This window comes from Branchiostoma floridae, chromosome 18, assembly GCF_000003815.2.
Source record: "Branchiostoma floridae strain S238N-H82 chromosome 18, Bfl_VNyyK, whole genome shotgun sequence".
In the NCBI taxonomy this organism is placed as follows: domain Eukaryota; kingdom Metazoa; phylum Chordata; class Leptocardii; order Amphioxiformes; family Branchiostomatidae; genus Branchiostoma; species Branchiostoma floridae.
In genome coordinates, this window is record NC_049996.1 from 17108112 (window position 1) to 17124143 (window position 16032).

General features: G+C 46.0%; 1 protein-coding gene across 1 annotated transcript in view; it reads left to right on the top strand.

Annotated features, from left to right (window-relative positions):
• LOC118405513 (titin-like) overlaps positions 1-16032 on the top strand; it is a 130426-nt gene that overhangs the window by 60969 nt on the left and 53425 nt on the right. The window contains exons 110-137 of the mRNA XM_035805016.1: positions 133-262; positions 448-622; positions 1052-1199; positions 1710-1974; positions 2456-2755; positions 3202-3495; positions 3809-4096; positions 4507-4806; positions 5129-5280; positions 5781-6043; positions 6424-6614; positions 6939-7089; positions 7341-7477; positions 7791-8090; positions 8438-8542; positions 8831-9034; positions 9350-9767; positions 10226-10395; positions 10811-10938; positions 11163-11334; positions 11613-11906; positions 12285-12493; positions 12769-13147; positions 13352-13509; positions 13820-14045; positions 14587-14808; positions 15347-15477; positions 15840-15996. Coding sequence (XP_035660909.1) covers positions 133-262; positions 448-622; positions 1052-1199; positions 1710-1974; positions 2456-2755; positions 3202-3495; positions 3809-4096; positions 4507-4806; positions 5129-5280; positions 5781-6043; positions 6424-6614; positions 6939-7089; positions 7341-7477; positions 7791-8090; positions 8438-8542; positions 8831-9034; positions 9350-9767; positions 10226-10395; positions 10811-10938; positions 11163-11334; positions 11613-11906; positions 12285-12493; positions 12769-13147; positions 13352-13509; positions 13820-14045; positions 14587-14808; positions 15347-15477; positions 15840-15996 — 6067 coding nt within the window. The remainder of the gene's footprint in view (positions 1-132; positions 263-447; positions 623-1051; positions 1200-1709; positions 1975-2455; positions 2756-3201; positions 3496-3808; positions 4097-4506; positions 4807-5128; positions 5281-5780; positions 6044-6423; positions 6615-6938; positions 7090-7340; positions 7478-7790; positions 8091-8437; positions 8543-8830; positions 9035-9349; positions 9768-10225; positions 10396-10810; positions 10939-11162; positions 11335-11612; positions 11907-12284; positions 12494-12768; positions 13148-13351; positions 13510-13819; positions 14046-14586; positions 14809-15346; positions 15478-15839; positions 15997-16032) is intronic.

The following is a 16032-nucleotide window of genomic DNA, read 5'->3' on the forward strand; positions in this document are numbered from 1 at the left end:
CAAGACATCGTTATGGAAAGCTAATTTGTGGTATCATATTTTATTTATATGAATATGTACCGCCCCTCACAGCAAATTGATATGTCTATATTCTGAGCACACGATTCCTAACCCGACGTTTGTTTGTTACAGGAGCTGAAGCTGCAGGTGGACGGACTGGAGGAAGGTCTGGACTACGAGTTCCGTGTCGTGGCTGAGAACACGGCCGGGTTCGGCAAGCCCAGCCCCCTGTCTGCGCCTGTCATTGTTCAGGACCCTGTCGGTAAGTGGCATTTCACAGATAACTGGTAATATTTCAACATGTCCGGTCAAGTACATGATTTGCATTGTTACATCTAAGGAATGATAATTCTCTACAGTATTTTGGGGGTTCAGGAACGTGTACAAGACGTTTCTTTAAACTTATATTCTGTTGAATCCTTTTAAACCATGTTTCCTTCCCTTCAGGTCTTCCTGACCCACCCACTGATGTTGAGGTGTTTGAGACGACCAAGACGACTAACGCAGTCCGCTGGCAGCCGCCTCAGCGCGATGGTGGCAGCCGCATCCAGGGCTATGTGCTTGAGATGCTGATCATGGGACAGGAGGAGTGGAAGAAATGCCACACCAAGTCTGTCCTCAGGTGAGGCCTTATGTTTGAATTTTTAGTTGTTTCATCTGTAAAACGTTTTCAGGGCAGCTTCTGCAATTACTGAGAAGTTTGTTTGAACCTTTCTTTATTCATGAAAGCTTAAATCGGCCATTTGTAATAATTTGGTACCTTGATCTTTTACGTGTTTGCTTCTAACATCATATCACAAAACAGCATCCGACTAAAATTCTTAAAATTGTTCCATTTTAAAACGGAAGTAGGTTACCGCTTTCTGTATGCGCTGAAGAAAAGCTTGTTTTGTTGAAACTTCAGTTACCATGATGCAGCAACTACTTGAACTGCATTGGTATTGCACGATGTTTCATACGGAAATATGGTACGAAAAGACAGAAGAGACACAAAGCAACAATGTTGATAGCATATTGTACACTGCTAACCGTGTGTTTTCGTGTTTTTCAGGATCTGTGAATTTGTTGTGGACGGTTTAACCACCGGCCCCGGCTACAGGTACCGGGTCAGCGCCGTGAACGACATCGGCATGGGCAAGCCGGCCGAGCTGCCTGGATGGTGCCAGGCTCGCGACATGGAGATCCCGCCTCTTATCAAGGTACATGAGGGCTTAGATGTACATGAAATAGCCTCTTCCTATAGACACAGGCCTTGGTTGGCAACCTACAGAGAGGAATGATTGACAGGGACGCATGGTCTGCCATCACAACTCGAGGCCAGATGGACTCGACTTAAGCAAGCAAGCTATAGCAACTGAGGCTGAAAAAAATGTCAGACTTTTCAGAGATGCATGGCAGTCTATAAAAGGACTCCCATTGAGATGGACGGATTGACTGAACAATTAGTGATCACAAAATACCCTATCTGGAACAAAACCATCTTATGGATATGATGCACACCTCATAATACAATGACACTTTTGAATGTACATTGGCATTGCTTGATTCTGACATATGGTTAAAAAAGGTAGAAGACATTTCAAATTCCATCCGTATTGTCTTTGCCTCTGTCAAAAGGCTATTCCTTTGTAAACTTCACTGGCTGAACAGCCAAACCAATAGACATATCTAGAAGGCATGATGCTAATGTATTGTATATTCTCTCACAGGTGGACCCAAGCGCAGCCAAATCCATGAAGGTGCACGCCGGAAACCCCCTGCGCATCCAGGTGCCCTTATTCGGCAAACCCCAGCCCACAGCGACGTGGATTAAGGAGGACAGTGACCTGGAGAACCGTTCCCAGGTGGAGACCACGGAGACGCACACCACCATCATGCTGCCGTCCTGCGACCGCAGGGACGCCGGCGTCTGGGAGATGTTCGCCGAGAACGCCTTCGGAACCGCCTCATGGAGCATCAACGTCAAGGTCATGGGTACGTCAAAGGGATGTTGTCTCTAAAAATGTGACGATTAATGTTGCAAAGATGTGACTCAGGCGATTTTTTCCTTTCTGTACAACAATGTACAAATTGGCAACTTTTATACAAACCAAAACGTTTTGATTGAAAACAGCAATATAAAGACTTGATTACATTAACAATCATCAGAAAAAAAGTATGTTTATCTGTTTTCTCTATTGTCCTAAAAAGATGATAACATATTCTCTTACTATTCCTCATGTAACATGGTTATGCTGAATACCATACCGCATCAGCCACACGGTGATTTACATCATTCACCCAGACGGGAGACCTGGTGCATCCCCGTCTCGTATTCAGCTAAAAGAAAGGGATTGCCACCTCGTAAGTGGCAGTATAACCCAAACGGTGCTGTAATACACCGTATGACTATGACTATCTGCCTTTGCTACCACGTCAGTATGTAGTTTACATGTACATGTAATCTCTACCGCAGACACCCCTGGCGCACCCGAGAACATCGAGTGCAAGGGCGTGACCAGCAAGTCCTGCATCGTGGACTGGGACCCGCCCAGCAAGGACGGCGGCAAGCCCGTCAACAACTACGTCCTGGAGAAGAAGATCGTCGGGCGCCACACCTGGTCCACGGTGGACGACAACATCGTCAAGACGGCCTACACCGTCTACAACCTGATCGAGGGCAACCAGTACCTCTTCAGGATCATCGCCGAGAACGACTTCGGACACGGCGAGCCTGGAGAGCTGGATGCGCCAATCACGGCGGCCGACCCTGTCGGTGAGTAAAAGTTTCATTCTGCGCAGTTTTAACCTGCCTTTGGCTGGTACATCGGTTCTTCACAGCTTTTCCAGTCATAGTGCCATTCTGCATATGTCTGTGCAGGCAGCTTCTCAATGTCACATACGTGATACCTGCGTCTTGCCTATTCAACGCAATGAAGGGACAATATAGAGAACTTTATTGCCATTTGTACATGGTACAATGTATGGCAACTATTATTACACAGAGTACAAATAGGTGTATAGAATAAGACCTAACATCCTAATTAACATAACAATTACGATGTTTGATGAAGACTGCTTTTTACATTTGCAGACTAATTTGATGTAAAAAGTAGCGCAAAGCTGTCAGATGAATAGTCACATGCTTCTTTTATGTTATGTTGTAACCTAGACTGTGTTTCATATTTCATAACAATAACTTCCTTTGTGTCACATTTCCAGACCAACCCGACCCACCCAAGAAATTCGAGGTGACAGAAACGTCCCCAACCCACATCTCTCTCCGCTGGACCAAGCCGGACTATGACGGCGGGAGCCGCATCACCAGTTACATCGTGGAGATGCGCTTCACAGACAGCGAGGAGTGGGTGAAGTGTACACAGATCAACGCTCTGCGCTACACCATCACGGAGGTCATCCCTAACCAGGACTACATGCTCCGCATCTTCGCACAGAACACCGGAGCACAGAGCATCCCCAAGGAGATCGGACCAGTCACGGCCAAGGAGCCAATCAGTAAGCATCTTAAAGAGCTTGTTGTACTTAACTTTCCTATCTTTTGAACAGCATGAAAAGGACAAGATCTCCCTTCAAACTAGAGAACCTGTCTACAATGTTTCGTTTATGGAAACTGCCAAAGTTGTACTTAATGTTGTGTTTGAACCCTGTGAGCATCTCTTTGCATAAGAACTTGACATCCTTTGTTTATTTTGAGCCATGAATATCTTTGAGGTTTTTGACTTGGAGCCGTTTTGCACCCTTTCCGTTTTAAACATTGTAATCTGCAGTAATACACACAATAATAACGGTTAAACTCTCCCATTTCTAGTGCCCGCTACTCTGGACCTCTCAGCCATCCCCGGTGATGAGGTCATCGTGAAGCAGGGCTCTGATTGGACGATCAGCATCCCGTACCACGGCTACCCGGCACCCACCGCGCAGTGGTTCCGCGGCATGGGCAACCTCCGCGAGACGAACCGCGTGTCGACCAAGACGGGCGGCGGCGTGACCATGCTGAACATCCGGCAGGTGGTGAAGGCTGACGGCGGGAAGTACTCCGTACAGGTGTCCAACCCCGCCGGGTCCCAGACTGCAGATATTAACGTCAGGGTTATTGGTGAGGGTCCTCATGTCTTGAGATTCTGAAATTCAACAATTCAATCAAGGCGATGTGAACTTTTTTCCTGTCAAAATTGACTAAGTCCTACTGTTTACGACACGGATGCTTTCTCGTGGCTCTTCTTTTCCTTACCGCTTTTTGACAGAGTGACAAAGTCACAAAATCACACTATTTCAATGCATCTGTTTTCTTTTACCTTCATAATTGAGAGTTTATTTGCAAAATCATGCCCGAAGGCTAATTGCACATACAGTCACGAAATAAGAGTACGGTCATTCAGTACAAGTAACAATACAAGTTCATTCCCAAAAGCCTGGCAATAAACAGAGGTATGATGTGGCTTTCCAGCTAAAACCATCTTGTTGATAAAATGATAGGTATGATACTAACCATGTTTTCCATTGCAGGCCGCCCCGGTCCGCCCAACGGCCCAGTCGTGATTGAGGACGTCGCTCCGGAGAGCTGCGTCCTCAACTGGAAGCCTCCGACGGACGACGGCGGAAGTGACGTCACAAACTACGTCATCGAGAAGTCTGACAACCGCGGCGCCACCTGGGTGTACGTGAGCTCCGGCGTGAAGCGCACTCAGCTGAAGGTGACAAAGCTGACCGAGAACAAGGAGTACCTGTTCAAGATCAGCGCCGAGAACCGCTTCGGTGTGGGCTCTCCACTCAAGTCAGAGTCTATGGTCGCCAAGCTGCCATATGGTAAGCATAGTTGTCAATGTTTAAACTTCGTTTTCATTGTTAAGTGTTCACTGATATGTTTTGAAATATTCTCAACTTTAAAACTACATTTAGGTCTATGGAAGAGCTAAGATCCTTGTAATTCCAATTAAAGATATGTAACTTTTCATTAGCCTTATCATAAACCTTGGCATTACACAGATGTATAGAAACATTGTTTATACCAATATTGCTGTGGTAAAACACTGGCCGGGGATATAAGCATTCCTATCGTTTTGTGTATGAACAATTGGATTTATAGTCTTTTATGGAATCTTACAACATTTTCTCAAACGTCTTGCAGATCCACCCAGTGAGCCAAGGAACCCCAAGGTGTCAGAGGTCAATAAGGACTCCATGACGATTACTTGGGAGGAGTCCGCCTCTGATGGCGGATCCGACATTACCGGATATATCGTGGAACGCAAGGAGAGGAACAGCAACCGATGGGTTAAGGTGACGAACTCTACTTACTATCGAGACAGGAGACAAGGCTGAACAGATGGATATCTATTGTTCGTTAGACGATTTAAACAGACAAAACAATATAATGAACCACAGGTCTCACCGGTACTACACAGAGATGTTGGCATGTAGCAAAGTATTGTTTTGTGATGACTATTGTGCTGCAGTGCCTCGCTTACCGTACATGTTTGTTCTTACGATTGAAAAAGTATGTTTCATAACTGATGGACCAAATCTATGCTGACGGGTACACACTTGCTTTACAATATTCATTACAGACGGTGTTGAGCAAGTTATATGCTTGTAAAAATATTACCTGTAACTATTACAACAGTTTATGCTACATGTGTAGTCATCTTGACAAGGATTATGTATCATAGGCTTATCAATTATTGCTCTTAAATGCTTCTCATCTTATGCCTGGACTCATAAATGTGCTACTGTATATGCTAAAGAGGTAACCCAACACCATGTACTCTGTTCCCCCACAGATTAACCGTGTGCCGATGAAGCACCTGACAGTGCGCTCCATGAGCCTGCTGGAGGGTTGCGAGTACGAGCACCGCGTTATCGCCTACAACGCCGCGGGACCGAGCAAGCACAGCGAGGCCACGCCGCTCACCCTGGCCAAGGACCCCGTCACTGCGCCGCGCCGAGTCGAGGTGGTGGACATCTCGCGCTCGTCCGTGTCGCTGGAGTGGCTGGCGCCTGAGAGCGAGGGAGGAGCCAGGATAATCGGCTACTGGGTCGACAGGTATGTTCTTGTCTATAACATTAACCTCAAACAACCACTGGACACTGACAAATTCGAGGACTAAAAGAGGGTCTACAGGCAAATTTTCTGTGTTTTTTGGTCGACCTTTTACCTACAACCGTAACCTCAAGCAATCACTAGCACATGAATATTTGACAAAGTCAAGAACTTATGTAGGATCAAGAGGTAAACTAGTTTTCAGTCAAATAAGCAATAGCTACTTAAAGTGACTGACTAAAAGATAGGTTGCAAAGTTGCAGATGAACTCAGTGCCTAACCGCCAATTGAATATGACTTAAGATGTTTTCCGATTCATTTTAGCAGAATCTATGGAAAAAAAACATGATTCTTAACAATTGGGTTCCATTTTTCCGATGCAGATTCAACCCAGAAGAGGCGAAGTGGATCACCTGTAACCAGATCATGATCCCGTCGTCCGAGCGGCACTTCACGGTGAAGGGCCTGCGCCAGGGCAGCAAGTACCAGTTCCGCGTCAGGGCCAAGAACGCCGCTGGCATCATCAGTGCGCCTTCCGACGAGACCATCCCGGTCATCTGCAAGGATGATCTTCGTGAGTGGACTTTGAGATCCCTTTTTAGAAACGATCTAATATCTAACATTCCATACATGTACGGAAGCATGAAAAGCAGTTGAAATGGCAACTTGACTTATGTCATGCTGCACGTGTCACAGGAAATGTATTTCTATTTGGGTAGAAACCAGAAACAAGATTTAACTTAACATGCAGGTAGTCAAAATAAGTAAAATTTCGCCTTTTTTATCCGTATTACGTGGTCCAGGATGGTATTCCTCTAAATGGAATTGTAGCACACAAAAAATGACATAGACTATGCACTTTCCACTATGTCATAGATGTTTTTTCCCCTTCCCACAGAGCCACCAAATGTGAGCTTGGCCTACATGACCAAGGACACCATGACCTTCAAGGCTGGAGAGGACATGGATCTGAGCATGTCCGTGAAGGGCAAACCTGTGCCTGACATCGTCTGGATGAAGGGCATCCGGCCGCTCGTCAAGAGCGACAGGTGAACTGATCATCCTTACCTTAAACTGATTAGAGATGTAGAAATAATGCTGTTGTCATCTGCCGCAAGGATTTTGTGTTATGCTATGTTGAACAGTAATATAGTAGTTCAGTAATAGTAGCAAATCAACATTTTTTTCCTGGATTTTTCATTCATGGTTACATCCAGAAACAAGTTCCTAAGTTCTTTTATTACGAGGATGTTATCAAATTTTCTGTGATGATTCACTAAGGCTTTTTGTTTCCTTCCAGACTTACATTCAAGATGTCCGGCAAGATTTCGACCATGTCTGTGAGGAAGGTTGTGCGTGCAGACAGCGGAGAGTACACCCTCCAGGCCAAGAGCCTGTGTGGGGAGGCCAAGCAGACCATCAAAGTCTCTGTCATGGGTACGTGTCTATGTAGATTGTTTCTGATGCGTTAAAATAACGGCTCTTATTAGCTTCTGTAAAAGTAACCCTTAGCAGAGAAGTTGAAGATAGCTTTCAATCGTTGTCCCATAAATCCAATGGGATGTATTACACGACAAACTATGCTCGTGGACGACACAGAATTATGTATATTGTGAACTTCAGTGTGATACATTCCGGAGAGCTTTAGAGGGATTGCAGACACTACAAAAACATCTGCCACACTGAGTCTTTCTGTTATACAAGCCTATATACTACCAGGTATATAACAACTTCAACTGTTATATTCCAGACGTTCCCGGAGTCCCAATAGACCTTGCCACAGGTGAGGTGACACCTGAGTTTGCCACCATCACCTGGCAGCCACCCGAGGATGACGGCGGGATTGCCGTGACCAGCTTCACGGTGGAGCGCTGCGACGCCAAGGCACCGGACGCCTGGATGAAGGTCAGTAGCGCCGTCAGGAAGACGTCGTACAAGATTACGCGTCTGACGGCCGGTGCTAGCTACCTCTTCCGCGTCCGGGCGCAGAACTTCAACGGCATCGGTCCTGCGGCGACGATCGGCCCGATCATCGCCAAGTGGGCGTTCGGTAAGCCATTCTCTTCTCTTGTACTTTCTGAATCGGACTTTTGTTCTCCTTGATGTAGCTTTGAAAAGAATGACGCAAACATTATAAGTGCCACTATTGAGTCAAGTAATATAGAACTACAGTTCTCTATTTCGTCATTTCCGTTACTCAACTAAAGGCAGGCTGTTAATCAACTAAAGACAATCTGTGATCAGAAATGTCTTATTGGTATCAATGGGTACAGTTCTATTTCAATGAAACTGCGACAATTAGAACTGCCTTTTCTTTACTCCATGCAGCCAAGTGATCCAGGAATTGTTGACAAAAAAAATAGGAGCGAGAGCTAACTTTGTTGTTACCCTCTCTAGATGTGCCGACCGCACCAGTAAACCTGAAGGTCAGTAACGTGACCAAGGACTCCATCACCATCACATGGCAGGAGCCTGACAGCGACGGAGGCAGCCCCATCACAGGTCAGTCAAACATTTTTCACCTTTACCCCTAACCCATCATAGGTCATCCCATCACCTTTCGCATTTGGTGTACTGGTACCAGGACTGTGAGATCTCGTTGAGTTTCTGTTCATTGTAAAGAAAGGCATCCAAATAAGTTTTGGAAAGGTTCATGGTAAAGAAAGGCATCCAAATAACCAACTGTTGAACATGTTTGTTGAGTCTAATTTTCTAAGACATAATCAACGTGGCATAATTTGTGTTTGTGGGAACCATGATTGTTTCTAACCTGAACCAAACCCTCCCCAGGCTACCACATCGAGCGCAAGGAGCGCACGTCTGTCCGCTGGCAGCGCCAGACCCGCTTGGCCCTCGGGCCGAGCGAACTGACCTATCTCGCAGACGACCTGATCGAAGATCTGGACTACGAGTTCAGGGTCATTGCCATGAACGCTGCTGGGTTGTCCCCGGCAACCAAGGCGACCCCGCCCACCATGTGTACTACCCCACCAGGTACGAACATATCTATTTATCAAGACATGTACGATAGGGCAAGTCATCTGCGTTCAGGTAATCCTGGAACTACACTTCACACCAGGAACATAATGAAAAGTTTAGTGCAAAATATATGTTTGCATGAGAAAAAGCATTAACAGTCCAAGCAAGTTAGAAAATATATAAATTTTGACTTTGAGGTAAAAAGTGATGCTGTGTGAACATTTTAAACATCGTTGGAACAGAAAGACAACAACACAGACAACAGTATAAGAATGAAAAACGATGCATATTCATGACTTCGTGCTCATCTTATTTTTTTGTGTTTCACAGGCAAGCCTGGCAAACCAATCAACCCCGAGTGCAAGGACACGACTCGCTCGACTGTGTCGCTGAAGTGGTCTCCTCCAGAGAAGGACGGAGGCAGCCGCATCATCGGCTACGTCATCGAGGCGCGCAAGATCGACAGCGAGGACTGGTTCAAGGTGCACCAGAAGTCGACCATCAGAGACACGCAGTACGTGGCCGAGAACCTGAAAGAGAACGATGCGCTGTTGTTCCGCGTCAGCGCCGTGAACATGATCCTGATGGGAGACCCCGAGCCCGTGCCGGGCTTCGTGCAGGTGCGTGACCTCACGCAACCCCCGGAGGTGTTCCTGGACTCCAGCCTGAAGAGGATGGTCAAGTTCAACGCCGGAGCACCGCTCCGACTGGTGGCCAGCATCCGTGGCAGGCCCATGCCTGAGTGCAGGTATGTGTGGTCTACGTAGTTAGCTGGAAAGTTCCCTGTTGGTAGAAATCACTCTGAAGCAAAGTTGCACTGTGATTGCTCATTTCTTGACAAAGACTTGTCAAGGAAGTTGGACCGTCGAATTTTGTGTGCTGCCGATTACGATCCAATGTTTTGTGTAGACGTGAAGACAATTACAGTTTAACTCTGTTTAAGATGGACTAAGTGATATTTTGGATAGGAACCTATATGTGGAATAACAGCAGCATGTTTTATATTGATAATTGATACATGCACAAACTGTTAACTCATGGGATACCATATTAAATCTGATGCAGATCAATACGAATGTTTCTTGAACTACTTTTGATGCCACCTTAGGCAAGTGTCAGTCCTCGTCCAGATGTAGCAATATAAGTCTTGATAATCTCTGTAGATATTTCTGTAGCTACATCAATCTGACCGCCACATTGTTGCAGGTGGGAGAAGGAGGACAGTGACCTGCCGAACCGCTCCAAAACTGAGACGGTGGACAACATCACCCAGCTGGTGATCCCCAGCTGCGACAGGCGCGACGCCGGAAGGTTCGACCTGACCGTGGAGAACGCGCACGGCTCCGTCACGGTCGCCATCATGGTCAAGGTCATGGGTACGTTTGACTGAACAAATCTGGATGTAGAAAAACAATGTGATTTTAAGTATGAAACATTACAAGTTTAAGACTTTATGGAAATGATATCTGCGCAGTGTATCAGTCATCAGTTAAAGGTCGACTTGGTCGACTGAAAATTTGGGGCGTTTTTCTTGAGTTGGAAGAAAGCTCGAAACTATTTACCTATAAAGTGGCATCCAGATTACACAGAAGGCTCTGACTTCATCTTGCAACTGATTAGCACAGCAACAATAAATACGGCTTCATAGCTTGAAGAAGAAAGATTTCATTTGCAAAAAAACATCAAGACAAGATATGTCTTTTATAAGAAAAGTCTAATGCTGCGCTGCTATCTACGTCACAGCTATTACTGATACCTGGCTGCTCTAACGATGTTCTCTCCTTCCTCCAGACACACCTGGCGCACCTGAGAACATTGAGGTGAAGGGCGTAACACGATCCTCTTGTATCGTGGACTGGGACCCGCCCAGCAAGGATGGTGGCAAGCCTGTGAACAACTACATCCTGGAGAAACGCCAGGTGAGAATTGACTCAGCTTTGTCACTATAAATGTGTCTGGATGTGTATCTGCAACATTATATGATGTACTCGTTTTGCAGTCACTAATAAAGAAATTGAGTGAAAACATTTGGAAACTAATTCGCGATAGCTACTTTAAATTTGTTTTAACCATTTTCTACACTGTTTTTTGTTTGCTTGGACAGTGTTTTACTCATTAGTCTAACTTCTGCCTCTGTGCACAGGTTGGCCGTACCACGTGGACAACGGTTGATGCCAACATCGTGAAGACAGCCTACACCATCAGCAACCTGGTGGAGGGCAACAAGTACAACTTCCGCATCATCGCGGTCAACGACTTCGGCCCCGGCGCACCCGGAGATACCGAGGAGCCCACCCTGGCCCAGGACCCTGTTGGTAAGTCATCTGCCTGGTCTTCCTGTTTCTTTAAGGAAGCACGTGGTAAAGTTGTGCATTTTGTTCGTATTTGACCACGTGAAGATCTCAGTCACTTGGATTGCAACATAAGATAAAAATATGTAAGCCGTACTTTGAAATAGTTTGCAATAGTATGCTTCGTGTGGTGGACTAGTATAGTAGCTTGTAGATATAGATGCCAGTGCTCTCTAGTTTATGATTGACATGGAATTTTCGTTAACTAGTAACTCACCAACGTGCTCTCTGCACTTTTCCAGACCAACCATCTCTTCCCAAGAATGTACGGATTACCGAGATTACCCCGACTCACATCTCCCTCCGCTGGAACAAACCGGACTATGACGGCGGGAGCCGCATCACGAGTTACATTGTGACCAAGCGCTTCACTGATAGTGAGGAATGGGAGAAGTGTACGCAGATCAACGCGCTGCGCTACACCGTGGCGGACCTGATCCCCAACCAGGAGTACGTGTTCCGCGTGTTCGCGCAGAACATGGGCGCGGTCAGCCCGCCTGCTGAGGTCGGGCCGGTCATCGCCAGGGAACAGCTGGGTACGTACAACTCTAATCTTGTTTTAGCTTGTGGAAGGCTATTCTCCCACAGATAGAGTATGTAGGTAAAGTACACGCTTAAACTTTGAGCAATGGACATTTGTCCCATTTGGATCACTACTTCTACAATGTATTTCCCGAGGGACCGCAGCCCTGAGGCTATGCAAGCTGGATAAAAAGAGCAACAGCGACCAGAATTTGAGCTATAGGTAATTGGAACTGATAATTGAAATTAAATCTTCAAACAACTGAATTCAGATTACTCTTCTGCAAGTGCAAATGAACATTTTTGCCCTGAAAAGTCAGATTGACAGATTTCTATGGGAATGCTAATCTATGATAATTAGCACTGACCACAATATCATTCTCTCCCGTTAGCTCCGGGATCTATTGACATGGAGGCCCTTCCCTCTGACGAGATCGTCCTGAAGGAGGGAGCAGACCTGGTGGTGGACGTGCCGTTCGGCGGAGCTCCTCGCCCCAAGGTCACCTGGAAGAAGGGCATGGGCGAGCTGCGTGAGACGGACCGCGTCTCCACTAAAGCCTCCAACGGAACTGCGCAGCTCATCTTCAAGAAGTGCATGAAGGTAACTGTCTGAAAAATTCCAAAGTAGTTGTTTAATAAGCGTTGGTATCATATTACACTAGTAATCTAAAACTGAAAACATCTGTTTGCCTCAATTGTTATCATCTTGATTTGAGTGTGTATTCATTCATGCATTTATATCTTTCGATAAACCACATGTGTACGAAACTGTATCAAACTATATGCAATTTTCCTTTAACAATCGATGATACATCTCGACAGCATTTTCAAGCAACAACAAAAATTCGTCAGCTTAACTGTTGTGTATTGTTCCAGGCTGATGCTGGACGCTACAACATTACTGTTGAAAACGAGCTCGGCTCACAGGAAGCTGACATCAACATCCGGGTCATAGGTCGCCCAGGCGCGCCTTCCGGCCCCGTTGAGTTCGAGGACGTCACACCTGAATCGCTGACTATGAACTGGAAGGCTCCGACGGACGACGGCGGAAGTGACGTCAGCAACTACGTTGTTGAGAAGTCTGACAACCGCGGCGCGACGTGGACCTACGTCAGCATGGGCGTGAAGCGTACGTCACTGCGCATCACCAAGCTGAAGGAGTACACCGAGTACCTCTTCAGGATCAGCGCAGAGAACAAGTTCGGAGTCGGGCCGCCACTGAGGTCCAACTCTGTCATTGCCAAATATCCATATGGTGAGTCTCTATCACAGCCACAACCACTCAAAACACATCCTCTTGAACTCTTTTATGGATGAAGTTGTACTTACAAGAATTCTTGAGATACTCAAGAGTTAGAAAATAATCATAAATTTCAAACATGGATTAGGAATGAACTGTTAAAGAACTTATAATTGTACTAGATGTTTCATTTAACATGGTTGTGTTCCACCACTCCAGATGTGCCATCGCCGCCTGGTGAGCCGCACGTCTCTGTGCTCAACACGACCAAGGAGTCGATGGTTGTTGAATGGACCGCCTCCACTGATGATGGTGGCTCTGAAATTACCGGCTACATCGTGGAACGGCGGGAACGCACCAGCCAACGCTGGATGAAGGTGAGCTGCGTACTTCGAATGCTTGATCCAACTACACTAGAAGTGATTGGCGTAAACTACTGCCCTACTTGCCCTAGTTAGACAGATACCCATAAGTTTAAAGGACGTCTTACAACGTTGAGTGTTATAGCACTTCTATGACCACGCAAATCATGAATGTTTTTGTCCGTACTACAAGCCACAAGCGGTTTGATAAAACGTCACGAGTTGTGATTACATATGCATTGTGCTGTTGCAGAAACTTTGCACCCGAAATTGCGACAAACTAGATATAAGATGTTAATACGTTTGTCTTCCTTCGCGTCTTCAGGTGAATCGTGGGCTGATTAAGAAGCTGAGTATCCAGACCACTGGCCTACTGGAGGGTAAGGAGTACGAGTTCCGTATCTTCGCCTTTAACGCGGCCGGAGCGAGCAAGCCCAGCGAAAATTCGCCGTTCTACCGCGCCATGGACCCCGTCGGAGTGCCGAAGGACGTCACGGTTACGGCCGTGACCCGGGCCTCCGTCAGCCTGCACTGGCACCCACCAACCACAGGTCAGTCTTCTTTATTATCCTTGGGACACACTGAATAAAGATTTCGGTTCTGGATAACTGCAGCATGTAAAGAGTCAGAGTGAGAAGTCAGTGCCAAATGTATCGACCTGAAATACGACATCTTAAAATCTACACTTGTAAAGAGAGCTTGTTACATATATCGTCATTCTTTGCTCATCAGCTTATACATTCTAAATGTGTCCAAAGTTTTTGCATACAAACCTAAAAGTTATGGTAGCAGGATGTGCAATTTATAAGTAAATATGGGAATCATCTTAACTCATGACTAATCATGACTTGGATTGGCTTGACAAGATGGCCTATCTCCTTGGTGCTGACGTGCCTTCCCCGGCTTTATTTGCATGTGCACCTCTGGCCTGTATCTGTATTTGTGTATCTAAGTACATGTACTTTGCAAGGATGAGTTCTGGAGGACCAGGAGAGATGGAGTGTGACTAGCTCGCCCAGATAGCAATGTACTGTAAAAAATGTATACCCTTAGGCATGACAGACCAACTGACTTACCACGTTCTCCTCACAGATGGAGGTGCCCGCATCATCGGGTACATCGTGGAGAGGAAGGGCGTGAACGAGAAGAGCTGGACCCAGGTGCACGTGGGCGTCATCAGCGAGCGCGAGTACCAGGTCAAGGGTCTGAAGACCAACGAGCGGTACCAGTTCCGTGTGGTGGCGAAGAACGCGGCGGGCATCAGGAGCCTGCCGTCCGAGCCCACCACGCCGGTCGTCTGCAAGGACGAGATCGGTGAGAAAAACGCTCTTCTGAGGCGTCTTCTAGTTATAGTAATAGATTTAACGTTACTCCAACACAAAAATTGGGACTCAAATTTATCAGAAAACCTTTGTCTGCAAGGACGAGGTCGGTGAGAAAAATGCTGTTCTGAGACGTCTTCTACTTATCATAAAGGGTTTAAGGTTACCCCAACACATGACACCACGCACCGAATTTTTCAATCAGTGCTCTAGTCTTCCTCAGGATGACTGAAGATCTGATTGCTCAGTGCATGTAAAAGTAGAATATCTTTTATTCAGCATGCTTGTAGATCTCTCTGTTTATGTTATGAACATTTTGTATTGTGAGCCTTGCTGTAAAAAGTTGAAATTGATGTAGATGAAGAAGACTTCGTCAACTCGTTTAGTTTTTAATCTGTAAAATGATGGAAAATCGGGAAACGTACTTGGTATACCATTCAATCCACTTTCTGCTCAAGCAAAAAATACCATAGTTTGACTTTTGCAGGATATTTCTAATTGCTGTTTGTGATTTTCCATGTCTCCTTCAGCGCCCCCAACCGTTAAGCTGGACTACAAACTGAAGGATGTACTGACGATCCACCGCGGCCAGCCGCTGCACGTGCTGTTCCACGTCAAGGGCAAGCCTGTGCCGGAGATCTCATGGACCAAGAACAAGAAGGTACAATCAAAGATAGAAATCCTAGCAGTTCTTACCGGTACTGCAGCTTTGGTGCCTTACTCAGATGTCCATTTATTCTCAATTCCTTAAAAAGAAAACTTACTTCTAGTGCTGTAAATCTATAATTATAAATTACACGATCTCCTTGAAACCGGAACAATCTTTCAAATCATTACCTATGATTCTATATAGATGTTATTGTCAGTATAGTATAGTCTTCACAGTATCCACTTAATATGCTGACTGATTATAAGATTATAATTGTATCATTCCTACAAATGGCATTTCATGGTCATGCTCATGTCTTGTATGTACCGAAAGATCTTATTGCAGTTATAAGACTTTTCCTATTTGCCTTATAGCTTCTGATGCCCAGCTCCCATGTGCGCATGGAGACAAAGGGAGAGAACACGGAGGTGATCATCAAGGAGTCCGCCCGTACCGACAGTGGACAGTACGTCGTGTCCGCCAAGAACAACGCCGGGGCAGCCGAGGCCAAGTGCACGGTCACTGTCTTGTGTAAGCCCTCACTTACTTTCTTTCTTTATTGACAGT